We start from the raw sequence: 19,644 nt of genomic DNA, 5'->3' as shown, positions 1-19,644 counted from the left end.
GCAAGGAGGAGATGTTTCAACTCAGATATTTATAAGCTGGGGCCTGCCTCTGTTTACCAGCTGGGAGATCTTCAGATAATGAACCATGAAAGCCTGCTATGCAGTGGCGCTATGCAATAATTTTTCATTTGCCACCAGTCAGCTTCAGGGATCAAGGACAGCTAAACACATAACCTGCTCATGCATGTTATTTTAAAGGCATATTTTAAAGTTGTAAATATGGTACATTGAGTTAATGAGGTATGTTCTTTTGGTGACAAATATTTACATTCCACATATGCCTCTTGATGTCAAGAGTGTAACTGTTTCATTTTCTTCTTTTTCTCAGGAGGCTGGGATGCAGATGGAAAAGGCCCTTGTGTCTGGGACACATTTACTCATCAGGGAGGAGAGAGAGTTTTCAAGAACCAGACTGGCGATGTAGCTTGTGGCAGCTACACTCTGTGGGAGGAAGATTTGAAATGTATCAAACAGCTTGGATTGACTCATTACCGCTTCTCTCTTTCCTGGTCACGTCTGTTACCTGATGGGACGACAGGTTTCATCAACCAGAAAGGCAAGTGTTTCTTAAAAATAGAAGGTTGCAGCTTTAATTCAAGGTTATTGCTGCAGTCTGGCATAATTAATCCAGTATGCTATTCTGCAATGTAGCTTTGAAATTGCAAGTTTTTAGAGTGATTATGGGATGAATTTTTTGAAATGGGTTTGCATTAGTTTTCACAGTAATATTTTGGTTTCCTTTGACTGTTGAGATCTTTCCTGGAGGTGGTGAGTGGGAGGGAGGTTAGAATAAGTGTTTTATTATATAACATGAGTGTTAATCTGAAGGTAAATTTAAAAAATTTGTATTAAACTATTTTCAGTTGTGTAACCCTGTGATGAGTTATGAGAAGTCCTTAAGAACTTGAGATGATTCTAAGCACCTCAATTAGGGCTGAATTAGTGGAGCTAATTAACTAGCACAGGGATTAGCATCAAGGCCCCTGGAGTTCACTTACTTAAGTCCAGCTACATCACTTGCTATCTGGGCAAACATCTCTTGGGCATCGTTCAGTGCCTCAGTTTCCCCATGAATAGAAAAGAATGCTGTAATAGTGACTAATTCAGAGAGTTATTGGAAGGTTAAATGAAATAATCTTTGTAAAGTGCTTAATGCAGTAGCTAACATTTCATAAGCATTTAGTAAGTGTTAGCTATTCTTCTTATTATGGCTTGTGAGTAAAAGGACTACTCATAGCTCTATTGAATGTCTGTTATTTAGGAGGCATTTTTCACCCGTTTTCTTTAATTCTCACCACCAGTAGGGAAGGCATAGTGATCATATTTTACAGAGGTGTATGTCCAAATCCACATATTTGGCAAATGGTAGATCTGTTATTTAAATCTAAGGTCTAGCTAGCTCTTTTTACAAAGCATGGTTGGAAAACAATGACCTGAAGGCCAAATGTGGCCTGTCACCTATTTTTGTAAATAAAATTTGATTGAAACATAGTCATGCCTGTTCATTATGCATCATCTACTGTTACTTTTCCACTTTAATGGCAGAACTGAGTAGTTGGGGCAGAGACCATATGGCCTGCAAAGCCTCAAATATTTGCTATCTGGTCCTTTACAGGAAAAGTTTGCCAACCCTTGCACTACAACATATGGTCTCTTAATGAAGATGCTTTATTACTACTTTGTCTTAGAAAAGATTTTACACTGTCCATAGGACTGGGACTAAGTGAAGCAATGAGGTGCCTAGGGCATAAAATTTAAGGAGAGCCTCTTCAATTTAAGGAGAGGCCTCACTTGTATGACTTAAGAGAACACCTGCCCGCCTCACCATACCTCCCATCCCAAGAACCTTCATTGATACAAAGGCATTATTCATGAGTAACTTATGTGATCCCGTATATAGAACAACCCTTGATGACAATTCCTAGATGGGTTTGTGCACTTGAAAAGCTCATTTTATTTAAGGTGGGGTAATCTTCACATCATGAAATAGAATTGCAACTCATGCACTCCCAGGTAGAATCAGCCTTAGAGTAGCTTCCCTCAAGTAGGGACAGTGCAGGATTAGCAGGTCCATTCATTCCCTGATTCTAAAGACATTGGCCTATGACCCGTTGCTCCTGTTGAGATGTCTACTTTCTTGCCATCACTGACTAGTTTTATTTATGTTGAACGGGAGGTAATTTGTTGTTCAGTTTAAAAGTGAACTCCTTCTCTTCAATCTTCCTAATCCAATGTCTGTATTCTCCCTTCTTTCTGGCACCACCATACTCCAAAGTCTAAAAAACAAAAGTAACCTTGGAATCCATTCTTGTGTTTTCTTCTTCCGTCTAATGGGTTGCTGAATATGGTCCATTCTAATTATGACTTTTTAACTTATCTTCTAATCCCTCTTTTTGCCCCTGCCCTAGTTTAGGTGTTTATCATTCTTACAAGGACTTTTTGATATATTCTTGATGGATCTATGTGTTTTCCCCTTCTCTCTGTCCTTTACTTTCTATAAGATGCCATCATAGCAATTTTCCTAAAGCTCGACCCAAATCACACTGTTTTGATCATCTTCTGCTAAAAGTGAAGCAAGATGCACAGTGGCTCATGCCTATAATCCCAGCACTTTGGGAGGCTGCAGCAGGTGGATCACCTGAGCTTGGGAGTTCGAGACCAGCCTGACCAACATGGAGAAACCCCATCTCTACTAAGAATACAAAATTAGCTGGGTGTGGTGGTACGTGCTTGTAATCCCAGCTACTTGGGAGGCTGAGGCAGGAGAATCACTTGAACCTGGAAGGCGGAGGTTGCCATGAGCTAAGATCACACCATTGCACTCCAGCCTGGGTAATAAGAGTGAACTCGGTCTCAAATAATAGCAATAATAATAATAATAATAATAATAATAATTTAGTTACCTAAAGCCTCAATATGCAGTCCATACTCCTTCATATATCATTCCAGGCTCAATTTGACTTAGACTTAACACCTCCAAAACTTTGCAGGCTGAAATTACCCCATGCGTATGATCATGTAATATCCCAAACACACATTGGTACAGGTCTATACTCTTTTATCTGTAAGTATAAGTAACTCACTACTTATTAAACATACCATGCAGTTTTCCACCTTGTAGGAAGTTGCTTCAGCTTTTTCTTCTGCCTAGAGTGGGCTTTCTTTAACCTCAAGTATACCTACTGAAGGCCTGTCTTGCTGTTCAGGTCTAGCACAATTGCCCTCTTCTTTAAAGTAGTTCTCTATTCTAAGCCAGAAAAATATCTTTCTCTCCTCTTTCTCTTTTTTTATTCTCATGGCACTTTGCAAAGCTCTTAAGATATTTCTCATATTCTTCATTGTTAACTGTTACTAAATCCCATGTTAGACTATTGGTGCCTTAAGTTTAATTCAATTCAATAAAAGTGTGCTGAATGTCTATTGTGTCAGGGACTGTGCTAAGTACTCATGACATTCATATTAGAGAATCCCTGGAATTGTTTACAGTGTAATGGGTAGATAATTCTGCCTTGTTACCCTTGTAATCTAGTCCAGTACCATCCATAGAAGGGATTCAGTAAAAATTACTGAATTCAGTTGAATTAGGTCAATAACAATCATAAAAATGACTCTAAGGGTAGTAATGTTTGCCTTTCATTGACCATATAATATACAGAGCTCACCATGCAAACATTGCACATATTTTTGTTGATTTAATGTTCATAACAGTCCTATGAGTAAGGGGCATCTCTAAGCAGAAGGAATAATGCTAACATGGGAAATAAAGTTAGGCATAAATTTGCCAAAATGACAAATTTAGTTAGGTTCAACCTAGACTTGTCTAACATAAAAAAATCTTCTATCTAGTCTAGGGCTCAGTCAGTCTGGCCAAACCACTTGAATTCTCTGTGCTACAGTTTCCCTGTTGGTTAAATAAAGTGGAAGTCTCATGGTACTAAAACTCCTTGCACTCATTCTAGGAGTTTGGAGTTTTTACTGAGCTTCCATTTGGATGGTAAACAACAGCAACCAAAACCAAAAACCCACCAACTTGTAGTATTGGTCCACAATGCCATATCTGAAGTTCTAAAATCCAAAAGGCTCTTATTACTAATCTTTCTAAAATTAAATTGGCAGCAAAAGCTAACTTGAATTGTTGCGAATATTTATTCTGTTTTTGAGAATATTTATTTATTTGACTGCAGGCATATTAAGAGATACTGACTCAGATTCACTGAGAGTGTTAATATACGGTATATGCTCCCTGTTTCCTTTCTAAAACTCACACATTCTGAACTCATATGCCCCTAAGATTTTCAGATACAAGATTATATACCTGTCCCAATATGTCAACATATTAAGCTTTGAAAACCAACTTGAGATACTCAGAAGTTCATAGAGGTACACACTGTAGATCAGCAATCCAAGAGCAAGGAAACCGAAACCACTGGAGAGTGGAGGTGGTGCTACCGGAGCCACGGAAACCACCCAAATATTGTGGAGAAATTGCTCATGCAGATCTCATGTGGGGATCACATGCCCGTAGCACTGAGCTTTTTGTGTTTGGCCCTAGCTTTGGTAAAACCATAGCTGATTAATATTACAGGCTTTGCTTTGAACAAGAGGGCACTGGAGGTGCATACAGGAGGTGGCATTTCAATAAGCAGTTGCTCATTCTTGTGCAGTGATCTGTTGAAGCAGTTGGAATGGTTTTAACTTGGAAAGGCCATCTCTTTTTTCCCATTTAAATATTTTCTCAAAAAGCATGTGAAGAATTAGAAAGTCCCTGTCACTGTTCTTCCCAAGGAACCCCCTTTCTGTGTTTGACTATCCATTTCAAAGCTTGATTATGGGACATTTGGAAACTTGTAAAATTCTATGTCCCCAAACTAGAAGAATATTTTTATGAAGTGGAATTGTTACACAGACTGTCTCTTTCAAATGTCAGTTTTTCAAGGTTTAACAAGAAAAGATTGAGTTGGCAACTGAAATAATATATTCCTGTATTTCTCAACTGTTCAAGTACGTGTTCATATCTGCCACAAATATAAATTTCAGGTGATTAGTGGGAAGCCCAAGTATTGGAAATAAAAAAAGGGGGTATACTTGTGCAGAATTTAGTGCTCACTTTAAGATTTAAAATATGAGTGCTCTTAGCAGGAATGGTTTAAATAAATTAACTAAACAAGCATGAATCTTGTATTCTATGTTGGGCACTATAATAGACTGAAAATGGCCCTCCAAAGGTGTTCATGCTCTGATTCTTAGGAATTGTGAGTATATTAGCTTGCATGGTAAAACAAACTTTACAGATGTGATTAAGAGAAGGATTTTGAGAGGAGGAGATTGTCCTGGACTATCTATGTGGTCCCAGTATAATTATATGGGTCCTTAAAAGAGAGAGGTAGAAAGATCAGAGTCAGAGAGAAGAGGTAAAAGAGATAATGATTACAGCAGAGGTCAAAGAGAAGAGATGAGGATGAAGATGGGAGAAGAAGCCATGAGGGAAGGAATGCAGGTGTCCTCTACCTCTTGGAAAAGGTAGAAAGATGGATTCCACCTGAGAGTCTCCAAAAGGAATGTAACCTTGCTGACATCTTGACTTTAGCCCAATAAGCACTGTTTTGGACCTCTGGTCCCCAGAACTGTAACATAATGCATTTGTCTTGGTCCTGCCATTAAGTTTGTAGTAATTTGTTTTAGCAGCAATAGAAAACTAATGCAGACAGTGTGGCAAGAGAACACAGGAGCAGTTAAAGAAATTGATGGGAGGTGCGGGATCACAAGGTCAGGAGATCAAGACCCTCCTGGCCAACATGGTGAAACCCTGTCTCTACTAAAAATACAAAAATTAGCTGGGTGTGGTGGCACGTGCCTGTAATCCCAGCTACTCAGGAGGCTGAGGCGGGGAATTGCTTGAACCAGGAAGTCATAAGTTGCAGTGAGTTGAGATTGCACTCTAGCCTGGGTGACAGAGCGAGATTCTGTCTAAAACAACAACAACAACAACAACAACAACAACAAAAAACCAAAAAAAAAACAAAAAAAACAAAAAAAAAAAAAAAAAAAAGAGAAAGAAAAGAAAAGAAACTGATGGTGGGAATGGTGTGAATCTAGAAAGGTGTGAACCAAAGAAAGGTGTAAACTTGATGCATGATGGTAAGCATGAGATCAATGTGAATTCTATGTTACTTTTTTTGTTGAAGGAGGATTCTAGATCAATTTTTTTTTTTTTAAATTTGAGACATCATTTTTGCAAGTTCCAGCCATGCCCTCTTCTAAGGGAATTCCCCTATATCTTTGTTTTATATAATCTTGCTTGACTCCAGGTCACAGCTGACAGGACAAAGGAAAGACATTTTCCCTGGGATGTATAATGAGCTGTGACCTCATGGAAAATATGGCCAAACCAGTTGAATTCTCTGTGCTACAGTTTGCTCCATTATTTTCTTCCCTCAAGGATGTTCTGAATTGAGGTACTGAGAGGCTGAGTTGGTTGGTGGTTGGCACTGGGGCACAGAAGTAGCTTTGGCAGGTGGGATGGCCATTTTGAGACCATGACAGATTGAGTGTGTAAAGAAAACTGGTTCTTTCTTAAGTATATATTTTTTGGTTTTGTCTCTGCTGCTCGAATCAGAAGGGAAAGCTGTTTCTGAAAGAAGAAAAGAAATGGAGCAGATGTGTTGAGAGAAGCTGGGATGGAAGAGATCAGTTTTCCCTGAGAAGCAAAGATTTTCTCAGCTCCCAACTTCAATTCTTTTGACTTCCACTTACCGTTATTTTCTGTCATTGAGTCTCCGACCTATTTCTGTCATTTAAAATAATGTCCGCTGCATCTATCTCTACTACCCAATTGCCCCCAATGCCACCTTTGTATTTGAGTTCATCTGGGTTGGTTGGTTTTTCTTATATCCAAAAGACCTCTACCTCAAATGTGTTTCGTATTTTCTAAGATCAAATACGCAGAAATGAGCTTAATTAAAACAGAGAAGATAATACTGACTATGAAAGAAAACTATAGAAGTTTTAATCCTTAAAATGATCAATTCTGTCCTAACTACCCAGAAGCAGAACGGGATCCAAGTGACCTCTCAAAGTTTCAGAATCCCTAGATTGGTAACAGGTGATCATTTAAAAAATACACATTTATTCAGATAATTTGTTTATCAGTGACTTACACCATTCTGAAAAACAAAGTTAAGTAACCCTTTGACAAATTTATTCTCATTCAATACTCACATGCTCCTAAGGTAGCAGTATTAACATTCCCATTTTACAGATAGGATACTGAAGTGTAGAGAGACCAAGTGACTTGTCCAAGATCCTTTGACTGAGTTTTCTGGGTCTGGGGCTCTCCTCTTAAAAATCCCACTCTGGTGGGGCACAGTGGCTCAAGCCTATAATCCTAGCACTTTGGGAGGCCGAGGCGGGTGGATCACGAGGTCAGGAGATGGAGACCATCTGGCTAACACAGTGAAAACCCATCTCTACTAATAATACAAAAAATTAGCTGGGCGTGGTGGCGGGCACCTATAGTCCCAGCTACTCGGGAGGCTGAGGCAGGAGAATGGCGTGAACCTGGGAGGCAGAGTTCGCAGTGAGCTGAGATCGTGCCACTGCACTCCAGCCAGGGAGACACAGCGAGATTCTGTCTCAAAAACAAAACAAAACAAAACAAAACAAAACAAAACAAAAAAACAATCCCACTCCATTTCATGGAAAAGTTTCATTACAACATTGAATAAACTGTGTGATCGAGAAGTAAAGTGCTTAATTCTGGGATGGTGAATATTAATTATGCAATGCTCTGTTTCTCTGTTGTGCTGATGTGTGAGAATAAAAATTTCTTAAAATGTACTTATCTTCATTTCAACGGACGGTTATCATGTGGTTTGAATTACATTGATTGTCCATCATTAATGACTTCTCCACAAAGGGGGGAAAAAGGAATTTGATATTGTGATCAGGTCTGAAGTAGGTGACCATGAAGGCTGGTAAAATAGAGTCACATGTTTTTGGTACAGGAACATTAGTAAACATGAGAAGTGGGATGTCATAGTGAGAACAGCTTAGTCTTTATAGTGAGACAGACTGGGATTAAATGTGGGCCACGCCATTTGTCAACACTGAGACTCTCTGAATCTCAGTTTTCTCATTTTTAAACGGGAATAAAAACACCCATCTCTAAAGCTTAGTGCTTGGATTTGGCAAAATGCATGACATCTGGTACATATAGTACGAGTTCAATAGATGAAAGCCAATATTATTTTCATGTTCAAAGTCAATGGAAAGGGTTGTCTATGAAAACCCTCTCACATACCAATACCCAGATTATTTTATCATATTATCTTTAGATATCTCATTTACAAATGTAGAAATGTGGGTTTACAGGGGCACAGGGGTGAGATGGTGAAATACTCTTTCATTGAGAGAAAAAAGGAAAGTTTATAAAATTTCATGATTATATTAGTTTTTACTGCTACTATAACAAATGATCACATATTAGCTTCTTAAAGCAACACAAATTCATTGCCTTAGAGTTCTCTAAGTCAGAAGTCTGACATGGGTGTCTGTGAGGCTGAAATCAAGATACCTGTAGGGCTGTTTCTTTCTGAGGGATCTTTGGAACAGTCTGTCTCTTGGTGCAGTCAGGTTGGCAGAATTCAGTTCCTTGTGACTATAGAACTGAAGTCTTTATTACCTTTCTGGCTATCAGCTAAGGACTGTTCTCAGCTTCCGAAGGCCATCTGCATTCCTTGGCTCATGGTCCCCTGCCTCTATTTTCTTTTCTTTCCTTTCCTTTTTTTTTTTTTTTTTTTTTTTTTTTTTTTTTTTTTTTTTTTTTTTAAATGAGACAGAGCCTCACTCTGTTGCCCAGGCTGGAGTGCAGTGGCCCAATCTCGGCTCATTGCAAGCTCCACTTCCCAGGTTCAAGTGATTTTCCTGCCTCAGCCTCCCGAGTAGTTGGGACTACAGGCACGCACCACTACACCCAGCTAATTCTTGTATTTTTTTTAGAGACAGGGTTTCACCATGTTGGTCAGGCTTGTCTCAAACCCCTGACCTCATGAGCCACACGCCTCTGCCTCCCAAAGTGCTGGGATTACAGGCATGAGCCACCGCGTTCGGTCCCCTTCTTCCATTTTTAAAGCCAGCAATAGTGGGTTGAGTTTCTCTCAAGCTGCCAGTTCTCCTCTTCTTCCATTGTTGCGTCTCTCTGACCCACTGTTCTGTCTTACTCTTCCACTTCTAAAAACTCATGTCGTTATATTGTTTCCACCTGGACACTCTAGAAAACTCTTCCCAATTCAAAGTTCATACCTTAATTGCATCTGCCAAGTCCCTTTTGCCATGGAAGGTAACATGTTCACCGGTTTCATGGATTAGAGAATGGACATCTTTGGGGGGAGGATGAGTTTTTCTGCTACCAAGTGAGAAATAGCACAGAACTGTGTCTTCCAAATATGGAGTTGTTATGCATGATTCACAGTACATTCCAGTTTGCAAAATAAATGAGCTGGTGTCAAAAATACCCACTTACCCAGACAGAGAGAAAACACATGATTGTGCATAATTTGGCTTCTGCTTACCTTGCTCATCTCTCACCATTCTTATTCCTCTTTTGATACACTCTCCTTATACTGAACTTTTTATTCCCAGAAAGAGAGTGAATAGACAAACACTGGCCAGGTCGTATCTGATAATAAAACTCTGACTGACAAAGGAAACCCAGAAAGTCAAACCACAGCCTCTGCAGCAAGCAGCCCAGAATAGTCACAGTGTGGTCAACTGATACCTTCTCTATTTTCTACTGCCTGCTCCCTGCTTCCAATTCAGGAGCAACCAGAGAAAACCAAATGTGCTCCCCAAACTAATCACAAAGGATGCCCTGCTTCTAGTTAGTGCTCCAACGCTTCCCAAGGCCAACAACCTTTAATCAGGGCACACCCAAGGGTTCTCTTTTTTCCACTCTAAAGCTTTTCCTCTGTCCTGACTGTATTTGAATACCTGCCAAATGCAAGTATCGGTGGCCGACTCTCTTGATATAGCAAACTCTGAGTAAATAGTCTGTTTTTCTCGTTTGAGTGGTCTTTATTTTAACATTTCCTTTGTGTTTTTTTGTTTCCTCTTTTTCTCTTCCTTGATCACATTTTTCTCCTCACTTTAAGTGATTAACCTGTATTCATATTTTAAATATCAGCTTAGGTGTCAGTAATAACAATAATAATTACTATTTTGGTGATCGCTAACCTGTACTGAGCCCTGACCATATGCCAAGAACTGTTCTAAACATGTTTATCTACTCATTAAACTCTCACAACAATTAATTGAAGAAGGTTTCTATTATAATCCATATTTCTCATACAGGAAAAGATAATTCAGAGAGATTAAGGATCTTGCCCAAGGTCGCAGAGCTAGTAGGTGAAAGAGTTAGTACTGAATTTAGGTGGTCTGGCACCATAATTAACTCTTGAAACAATTATGCTACATTGATTTCAGAATATTTTCAAATACCTTGAGTTTAGGATGGATATCTCTTTTCATAAATTAAATAGAACTCTGTACTTGTCCCTTAAATAGGAAGGACTCTACTTTATCTGTACTACCTTTTGTAGATAAAAAACAGGACTCTGTACTTTATCTACTACTCTATTGTAATTATTTATGAATTTCTCTGTAGTCTCTGCTAATAAGCTCCCTGAGAACAAGGGTGGTATTTGTTTTGCTTATGTTTGCATGTCAAGCATATAGTAGTTTCTCTATCAATGTGTATTAACGGAATTAACAAACAAATGATCTAATGAATGAAATACATACAAAAGTATGTTGTTATTTATAAAAATTGAAGGCTCCTAGGTTAAGAAAAAAGAAAGGGACCTTTTCCTTAGGCAAACTTTCAATGCAACACACTTCTACATATGACTTCATAATCTTTATCCAGGAAACAACTTCTTAAAACAGGGCAGCTTCTCTTGTCTAAGCTTAGGTTGCCTCCATGTTTTTAAACATAAAACCACATGAAGTACTAACATCAGCCTCTCCAGAAAGCCTGTTCCAAGCTAAGCATCATCATTAAGCTAGATTCAGTGAATTCTTGACATAAATTCTGAGCCAGGCCATGTTCAATTTAGAAATTTTCTTCAGAACTCGGTAGCAAGCCTAAAAACTCTCTCTTACACACTTGCAGTCCTGGAAAAATCAGATGACAGCCAGAGGTGGCTGTGTATCCCCATGAACTATGTTAAGGTTTTAGAGCAAACCTCCAACCGGGTACTCTTAATGTCCCAAGCCTCTGGCTGTCTGCCCTTGTAACCCAGATTCTGGGGCTGATGCTGAGCTCTAGTTCGTTCTCAGTAGGTCTGTTTTCCTAGACTTGTGAGACTAATAGACCTGGAAAAGCATTAAGGCAGTCATCTGGATCAATTCCTTTACTTTATACTTAATACCATTGGATCCATGCATTTATTAAACAAATATTTGTTAACCTCTAAATTTCTGGTACTGTCCCAGGATTTGGAGATCCAGAGGTGAATTAAACAAGCCCCCTGCTATCATGGGGCTTGTATTCTAGTGGGGCTAAGGGACAAAAGTGAGCATACGTAGAAATGCATGAAATCATTTGAATAAGCATGAAAATAACACAAAGTTAGATAACAGCGAACTGCCTAAATGTATCCATTTTAATACATTTATCTTTCAATCATGTCACCCCATTAAACTCCTACTTCTTGATCAACTACTCTTCTTTGGAATTCTCAGTATTTCCTCTCAGTCTGTCATTGATTATATTGAGGAAGTAATAAAACTTGTTTTGAATAAAAGTCATTCAGAAAATTATTTGATCTTCTCCCTTTTTAAAATTTTATTGCCAATATACTACAAATAACTTTTCTTCTTTGAACACTTTCTTTTTTCCTCCTAGGAATTGATTATTACAACAAGATCATTGATGATTTGTTAAAAAATGGGGTTACTCCCATCGTGACACTCTACCACTTTGATTTGCCTCAGGCTTTAGAAGACCAAGGAGGTTGGTTGTCAGAGTCTATCATTGAATCCTTTGACAAATATGCTCAGTTTTGCTTCAGTACCTTTGGGGATCGTGTCAAGCAATGGATCACCATAAATGAAGCTAATGTTCTTTCTGTGATGGCATATGACTTAGGTATGTTTCCTCCGGGTATCCCTCACTGTGGAACTGGAGGTTATCAGGCAGCTCATAATTTGATTAAGGCTCATGCCAGATCCTGGCACAGCTATGATTCCCTGTTTCGAAAAGAGCAGAAAGGTATGGTGTCCCTATCACTTTTTGCGGTCTGGTTGGAACCCACAGATCCCAACTCAGTGTCTGACCAGGAAGCTGCTAAAAGAGCCATCAAATTCCATCTGGATTTCTTTGCTAAACCCATATTCATCGATGGTGATTATCCTGAAGTTGTCAAGTCTCAGATTGCCTCCATGAGTCAAAAGCAAGGCTATTCATCATCGAGGCTTCCAGAATTCACTGAAGAAGAGAAGAAAATGATCAAAGGCACTGCTGATTTTTTTGCTGTGCAATATTATACAACTCGCTTAATCAAATACCAGGAGAACAAGAAAGGAGAATTAGGTATTCTTCAGGATGCGGAAATTGAATTTTTTCCAGATCCATCTTGGAAAAATGTGGATTGGATTTATGTGGTACCATGGGGAGTACGTAAACTACTGAAGTATATTAAGGTAAATGCATGATTTTTTGTGTGTCCATGTACACCCAAATATGTGAAGGTGGGCGAGACAGGCATATGTATATGTATATATGGACCTGAAAAAGAATTACTTTAGGTAATAGCATATACATTTGCTGGCCTGGGAAGAGCAGATTAGGATTTGAGCTGATGAGGGGTAACTAGCTGGTAAAGGTTTCAAAAGCAGTGGTCAAAGTCTAGGATTTGTTGTTAAAGTTAGCTGTGGCTATAGAAGTAGTTTGGATGTATTTTTCAATCTGGTGTCACAATTATGACTATAAAAGACATTTTAAGGATTGAGAGAGCTGGATCCTTTTTTTGATTCTCAACTATATTGGATGACATCCAGTTAGCTAAAATTAAAATTTCAAGTACAGGTTTTCAGAACCCCTCCTGTGGGGGATGTCGAATGTAGCTGCTGGCAGGACTGAGGGGTTAAGGAGCAGTGACAGTCAACAGATGCTGATGGAAGAAAGATATTTCTGTCGTCTCATTATAATGAGAGTCATTTGACTGTCTTCATGGACATTTGCACAGTTTTGCGTTTCCATTGTTAGTTATAAAAGGTCAATGCATGGAAAATTAAGTTAATAGGGTCAGTGCAATTTGATGAAAACTAGTTTTGGGATTGTAGCTTACAGAAGATAGAGGGTAATGTACCTGATTTTATGAGCTTTCTTTTTTTAAAACATCTGTTTGGAATAAAATTTCTGTTCTCTTTTTCTAGGATACATATAATAACCCTGTAATTTATATCACTGAGAATGGGTTTCCCCAGCGTGACCCAGCGCCTCTTGATGACACTCAACGCTGGGAGCATTTCAGACAGACATTTCAGGAACTGTTCAAAGGTACCATTTGAAATGATGAGAGATCAATTGTGCAAACTTAATATAATTTTCCCATTTGCTTATTTGCATTCAGCAAAGACCAATAATTTTTGAAAGGTGAAATCCATGTAAATCAATGTAAAGCCATATAATTAGGAGAGGGGGGAAAAGTAGGAAAGAGGAAGTGGAGGATTTTGGCCTAGCTACAACCTCCTGAAATTGAATCAAGTAAAAAGTGACTGTCTTCAGCATTTTGTGACTCCCGGGTGAAGGTGACAAGAACAGAAGGAGTGGTGGCTGTTGGGAGAGAACATCAGTTATTACAAAAAAGATTAGCACTGATCAACTATAACATGCTTATTTGCATATTTTAATATCCCAGCTACCAAAAAAAATGAGATGACAGGATTTTTAAAGAACCCAAATTAAGCATCTGTGCAATAAACTTAAAAATGGCACAAAAAAAGTTCTCCATCAATGTGTGTTGCATTTAAGCTGTAACCAAGCAGCCCAGTTAGACACATTTTTATTGTCGTATGGAAAATGTAAGTTGTGTTTTAAGATAATGTTGTTATTTTGGTACCTCTTTTCCCTCCATGGAATTCTTTACATATGAATTCTTATCATATTTGAAAACAGTCATGAAGGAATAATCTTTAATTGGTAACACAGATTTCTAGGCCAGTTAGCACCTCCTCTCCCATTATTTGTTGCTTCTTCCTTTTTTTTTGAGATGGAGTTTCGCTCTGTCGCCCAGGCCGGAGTGCAGTGGTGCTATCTCGGCTCACTGCAAGCTCTGCTTCCTGGGTTCAAGCCATTCTTCTGCCTCAGCCACCTAAGTAGCTAGGACTACAGGCTTCAGCCACCATGCCAGGCTAATTTTTTGTATTTTAACTAGAGATGGGGTTTCACCGTGTTAGCCAGGATGGTCTTTATCTCCTGACCTCGTCATCCACCAGCTTCGGCCTCCCAAAGTGCTGGGATTATGGACATGAGCCACTGTGTTCAGCCAATTCCTCCTCCTTAAAAAGGAATCATGTCATAGCAACAAAATCCAATGTACAATAAGACTTTAAATTTCCTTTTTTAAAAAAACCACGATAGCCACACTTAAATTTTATCATTCTGTTTGAGAGGTTCCGACATTATTCTTTCTAAAATTATTCAGTATTACACTGGTAATAACCAGAAGGAATTCTGGAAAGTGACACAAAGTGGTCTTTTTCCAAAATTTGAAATTTATTGACTGGATCCTTCACTCAGGCCTGGAGTTTATTGGCAGAGAGCAATTGGATTCTTGCAATTTGACCCAAGTGAAGAAATTATTTTGTATTACACACAAAATAGATTCTTCCGAGTAGGAGTTCATCTTCTGATAAGAGGGGGAAATCTGTAGTTTTCTGAGATTCCTCTCCACTTCTCCCTGTAGATGGGTCCTATTCATAGTTTGTCTATTGATATTCCCAGGCTTTATCCTGAAGAACAAATAGGCTAGTTACTATGATTTATGGATGGCTACAGGGAACACAAATGACTTGCCTAAAATTGCTCTGTGTATTTTTGGGAAAAGAGAGATAAAGAGAAATTGCTTTTTTTTTCCTTTTTTTTTTTCCATTCCCAGCCTGGTCCTCTGTTCAGCGCGAATCATATAGACGCATTTCATTGTTTTTTCAAATAGTTTCAAGTGCTTTACATCATCCTTTAGATCTTTAATACTAAACACTTAATGATTGACCCCAAACTAAGGTGATTTAAGGATAGAAAAGTAACAGAAGGTAAGAGTGCAAAATGAGAAAAGATTTGGGTTTCTAAGAGACAGGAGAGAATAGGGTTAGGACAAAAAAATAAGTTTTCCAATTTGTTGAACTTCTAATTTGTCTTCAGATTACTTGATGAGAAGTTTATTAGGCATATAAAATATTTACTATCTACAGCATCTATGTTCTCTTTTGAATCTTAACAGTAGGCTAGCTATATTCACTGTAATAGACACATACTATTTTTGTTTTGTCTTTTAAAACATGTAGACTTTTAAATGTGTAGAAATGTATATATTGAGAAGAAAACATATGCATAAATGTATTTATTCTGGATTGGGTATAGTGGTGTGGTAACTGTTTTTTTTTTGTTTGTTTGTTTGTTTGTTTGTTTTTTGAGACGGAATCTTACTCTGTCACCCAGGCTGGAGTGCAGTGGCGCAATCTTGGCTCACTGAAAGCTCCGCCTCCCGGGTTCACGCCATTCTCCTGCCTCAGTCTCCTGAGTAGCTGGGACTACAGGTGCCCACTACCATGCCTGGCTAATTTTTTTGTATTTTTAGTAGAGATGGGGCTTCATCATGGCCAGGATGGTCTCGATCTCCTGACCTCATGATCTACCTGCCTCGGCCTCCCAAAGTGCTGGGATTACAGGCATGAGCCACCACGCCAGGCCGTGGTGTGGTAACTTTTTTATGTATTCTCATAGTGGACACCAATTATTTCTGCTGTGGTGCAAGTCTCTTTCCCCTTTCCTCTATAAAATATTCACCTCCCCATCTACTTGCTTACCACAGGGACATCCATGCAAGTGGAATACAATCCTCCTCCTTGAGCAGATAATTGACTGGTCCAAAATAGGCACAGGACGAGAGCTGGGACAATTTCAGTTCTTCCCTGGGACTTAGAATGTGGACCAATTAGTTTCTTAATCTCTTGGACTGGGTTGGGTGGATGTAGCTTTGTGAGCCACCAGTGGCTTGGTTCTACCCTGTAAGCTTAGGTACAGTGAGAAGGGAAGATATCCATGCATCGAAGGAAGGAAAAGTAAACATGAAGAACTTCCAGACAGTGCTGGAGCCTCTGCTTTTTGTTTTTCCTGAGATCTGTCTGCATGCAAGTTCTCGAGAGAACATTGCTTTCATCATAATAAAGTGCTCTTTGTGCTTAATCTTATTCTAATTGGGCTTCTATCTCTTGAATAAAAAGAGTTTTAATTGAAACCGTCATCTCGTTTCCTTCTTAAAACCTCAAATGACCTCAAAAAGTAATGAGATCATTACTCCTACTTTATAGATGAGGAAACTGAATTTCAAAGAGGCTACATTATTTGCTAAAGATCATAAAGTCACTAAGTAGTATTTTTTGGAACAAGGCTGAATGCATGTATATTGTTATTATTATTATTGTTAACTATTTGGTGTGAGATATAATCTGTGAGTTCAGAGCTCTCTGAGTTAAAGTGTTTATTTGTCCTCCCACACAGAAACTTTTCCTTCTATTTGGTTACTTTGGGCTTGCGTGTATTCTTTCAAAGTGCTTCAAGCTGTCTGTGAATGAGCCGACAGGTTCTGTGACCTTGAGCAAAGCTCAGATGCCCCATATCCTAGTTCTCATCAAAAGAGCAGAGCTGAACTTGCTAATCAATTTTCTGAGACTCCTCCAAGGTAATGCTGATGATCTTGGTTGGCAAGAACTTTACTAGTAAGAAGCACCCTGTGAGCAATTAAAAATAATAACAGGCCAAGGAAGATATTCCTGGGAAGTGCTGCAGGTGAGGACTCACCAAAACCCAGGGAGTCAGATGGATGATGGTTCTGTGATTCCCACGAACAAAGCCTTTCCTCCGACATCACACATACGGACAGGCACATAATGACACTATAGATGGATCAATGGGTCCGCTTGGAGGTCTTCCTGATCTCTTCAGGTCGATTTCCACAGCAATTAATCGAGCATTAAAAGGTATGCTAATGTTTCTGTTTCCTTTTGGGATATGAGAAAAGAAAAAGAGAAAAAAATATCATTTTAGAATAAAAAGACAGAAATCAGCTAGTGCCTTTTAAATCTTTGCATTGTTTAATCGTATGAAACACCTTTAAATAGGTTATATTTTAATTAATGTAGATGCAGGTAAGAGTAAAGGATGCCCAAAACTTTAAATAACATATAACTAGATTTGCATTCTAGATCTGCAAATTATTCAGTAAGGGCCTTTACCAAATCGCTCAAATCCTCAGTTTGTTTATCTATAAAAATGGGGATAATGTTTTCATTTTTTTTCTGGCAGGGTTGTTATATTGAGATTCCATTTCATGAGCTAATGTGTAAAATTCCCTTATCAACTGCCTGATCCATAGTAGCCCCTTAGCCAATAGTAACAATTATTATTATTACAAAATGTGCACTCTTAAAAACATATCAATTACCTCAAAGTTATTCTCCTTGTTATTAAAAAAATGCCATTCCAAGACTCGTTATTTTTCTATCGCCCCACAAATTACAGCAGACTATTTCCCCACATTTGCGTGTTTCTCTTCCTTTTTGAGGAACTTCTGGATTGGTCCTCTGGCTTTTTCTAGTGTGAATTGCATGGAGGAGAAAGCAGCACTCCATTCATTATTTCCCTCTGCGAGGTGACCAGATTAGGTGAAAAGTCAAATCGTTGACAGCAGAAACTGCTGTCAAGCAACTGGGAATTGTTCTGCCACACGGATCTCTGTGTAAGTTTAGGATTCAATGATGTTCAAATAGTTAAAATGTTCTCGTATCATAGGAATTTTTATTATATTCATAACATTTACGCCACTCCTCGATACTCTAGAGCCAATGGGCAATTTTGGCTTCATATGTAGATGCACACAAATGGATATCTCTCTAGTCTAAATGCTTTCATGGAGATGAGGAAGGATGGGGAGCCAGGGGCCATTGCTCCAATGGCCGATACCATCCCCATCACCTAAATTCTCTTGAAAGGGGATCTGAGCGGTGCTCAACCTGTCTCTCATACCTACCCAGCACATGTGTGCTTTTAGCCTGGCTTGTGATCCTTCTTCCACCTGGAATGCCATACTGTTTGCTTTCTTCCTGGCCCCAGTTTTGTTTGAAGCAGATGAGCATGCTTGAAGTCGGAGAAAACATGGGTTTGAGACCCTGGTTCTGCCCATTATGAGCCCAAAACCTTTGGGAAAATTCTGAAGCAGGCAACCACTTCAGTCATCTAATCTCTAAAATGGGGATAATAAGAACATTGATCTTCTAAAGAGTGGTGAAAATGGGCAAGATAATGCCTATGATGCCTAATANTGGCTTGTGATCCTTCTTCCACCTGGAATGCCATACTGTTTGCTTTCTTCCTGGCCCCAGTTTTGTTTGAAGCAGATGAGCATGCTTGAAGTCGGAGAAAACATGGGTTTGAGACCCTGGTTCTGCCCATTATGAGCCCAAAACCTTTGGGAAAATTCTGAAGCAGGCAACCACTTCAGTCATCTAATCTCTAAAATGGGGATAATAAGAACATTGATCTTCTAAAGAGTGGTGAAAAATGGGCAAGATAATGCCTATGATGCCTAATAAAAGTCTGGCACATTTTGTAAGGATTCTGTAAATGGTGACTAATTTTTGGGGGGGGGGGGGGGGGGGGGGGGGGGGGGTATTCTGAGAGTGGGAACTGTGTCTTTTTTTAATAATTATATCTTCAGCTCTAAGCACCGTGACTGTTATATAGCAGTGTTATACACATATTTATTGAATTTGGTTCTCTCATGGAAAGGCTAGATAGTGAATAATGAGAAATAAATGACTAAATGGTTGGGAGGCATATTTTCTTTCCCTGAAGAAATATACCCCACACATTAAAAAAAAAAAAAAATGCAGCCTTCTGAAAAGTTTCTGAGCCAGTCCAACTTTCCAGGCAGATCCATGCCTGAGTTAGCACAGCGGTAGATGATTGCAGAGAAGGTTTGTTAATGACCAGCTTTCAGCTTTTAATGACAAAACCCCTCAGCAAGATGTCATCGAAGTTATTGAAGACTTCACTGAAAGTGTTGAAGCTGATACATTGTAACAAGAAGGTTATAAATCTTGCAGCTTGGATATACCACCAAGACAAGATGCTGAGCACAGAATCACCCTGCTGTTGTCTGTCAGCAGACCTCCCCCTACGTCTTTCCTTTCCCACGGAGAGCAGGTAAAGGAGAAATGCATCTATTTCCCAAAGTAGTGCAGACCTGGCAGCCACCTGCCTATGCCAATTTCAGATCACAGAGGCCCATTTAACTGGACAAAATGTGTTAAGCACCTGTGTTTTTCTAAATGTACATTAGACAAAAATCCTAAGCATTAGGGAAA

The 19,644-nt window shown here is 39.0% G+C and overlaps 1 protein-coding gene across 1 annotated transcript in view; it reads left to right on the top strand.

The window, feature by feature from the left end:
• Positions 1–19,644, top strand: part of LOC108526126 (cytosolic beta-glucosidase) — a 125,344-nt gene that overhangs the window by 44,010 nt on the left and 61,690 nt on the right. The window contains exons 2-4 of the mRNA XM_017866791.1: positions 329–556; positions 11,903–12,699; positions 13,435–13,558. Coding sequence (XP_017722280.1) covers positions 329–556; positions 11,903–12,699; positions 13,435–13,558 — 1,149 coding nt within the window. The remainder of the gene's footprint in view (positions 1–328; positions 557–11,902; positions 12,700–13,434; positions 13,559–19,644) is intronic.

This window comes from Rhinopithecus bieti, unplaced genomic scaffold (genome assembly GCF_001698545.2).
Source record: "Rhinopithecus bieti isolate Rb0 unplaced genomic scaffold, ASM169854v2 scaffold_1599, whole genome shotgun sequence".
NCBI classification, from domain to species: Eukaryota; Metazoa; Chordata; class Mammalia; order Primates; family Cercopithecidae; genus Rhinopithecus; species Rhinopithecus bieti.
Note: the sequence above shows the minus strand (reverse complement) of the source record. Positions and strands in the feature narration are given on the sequence as shown.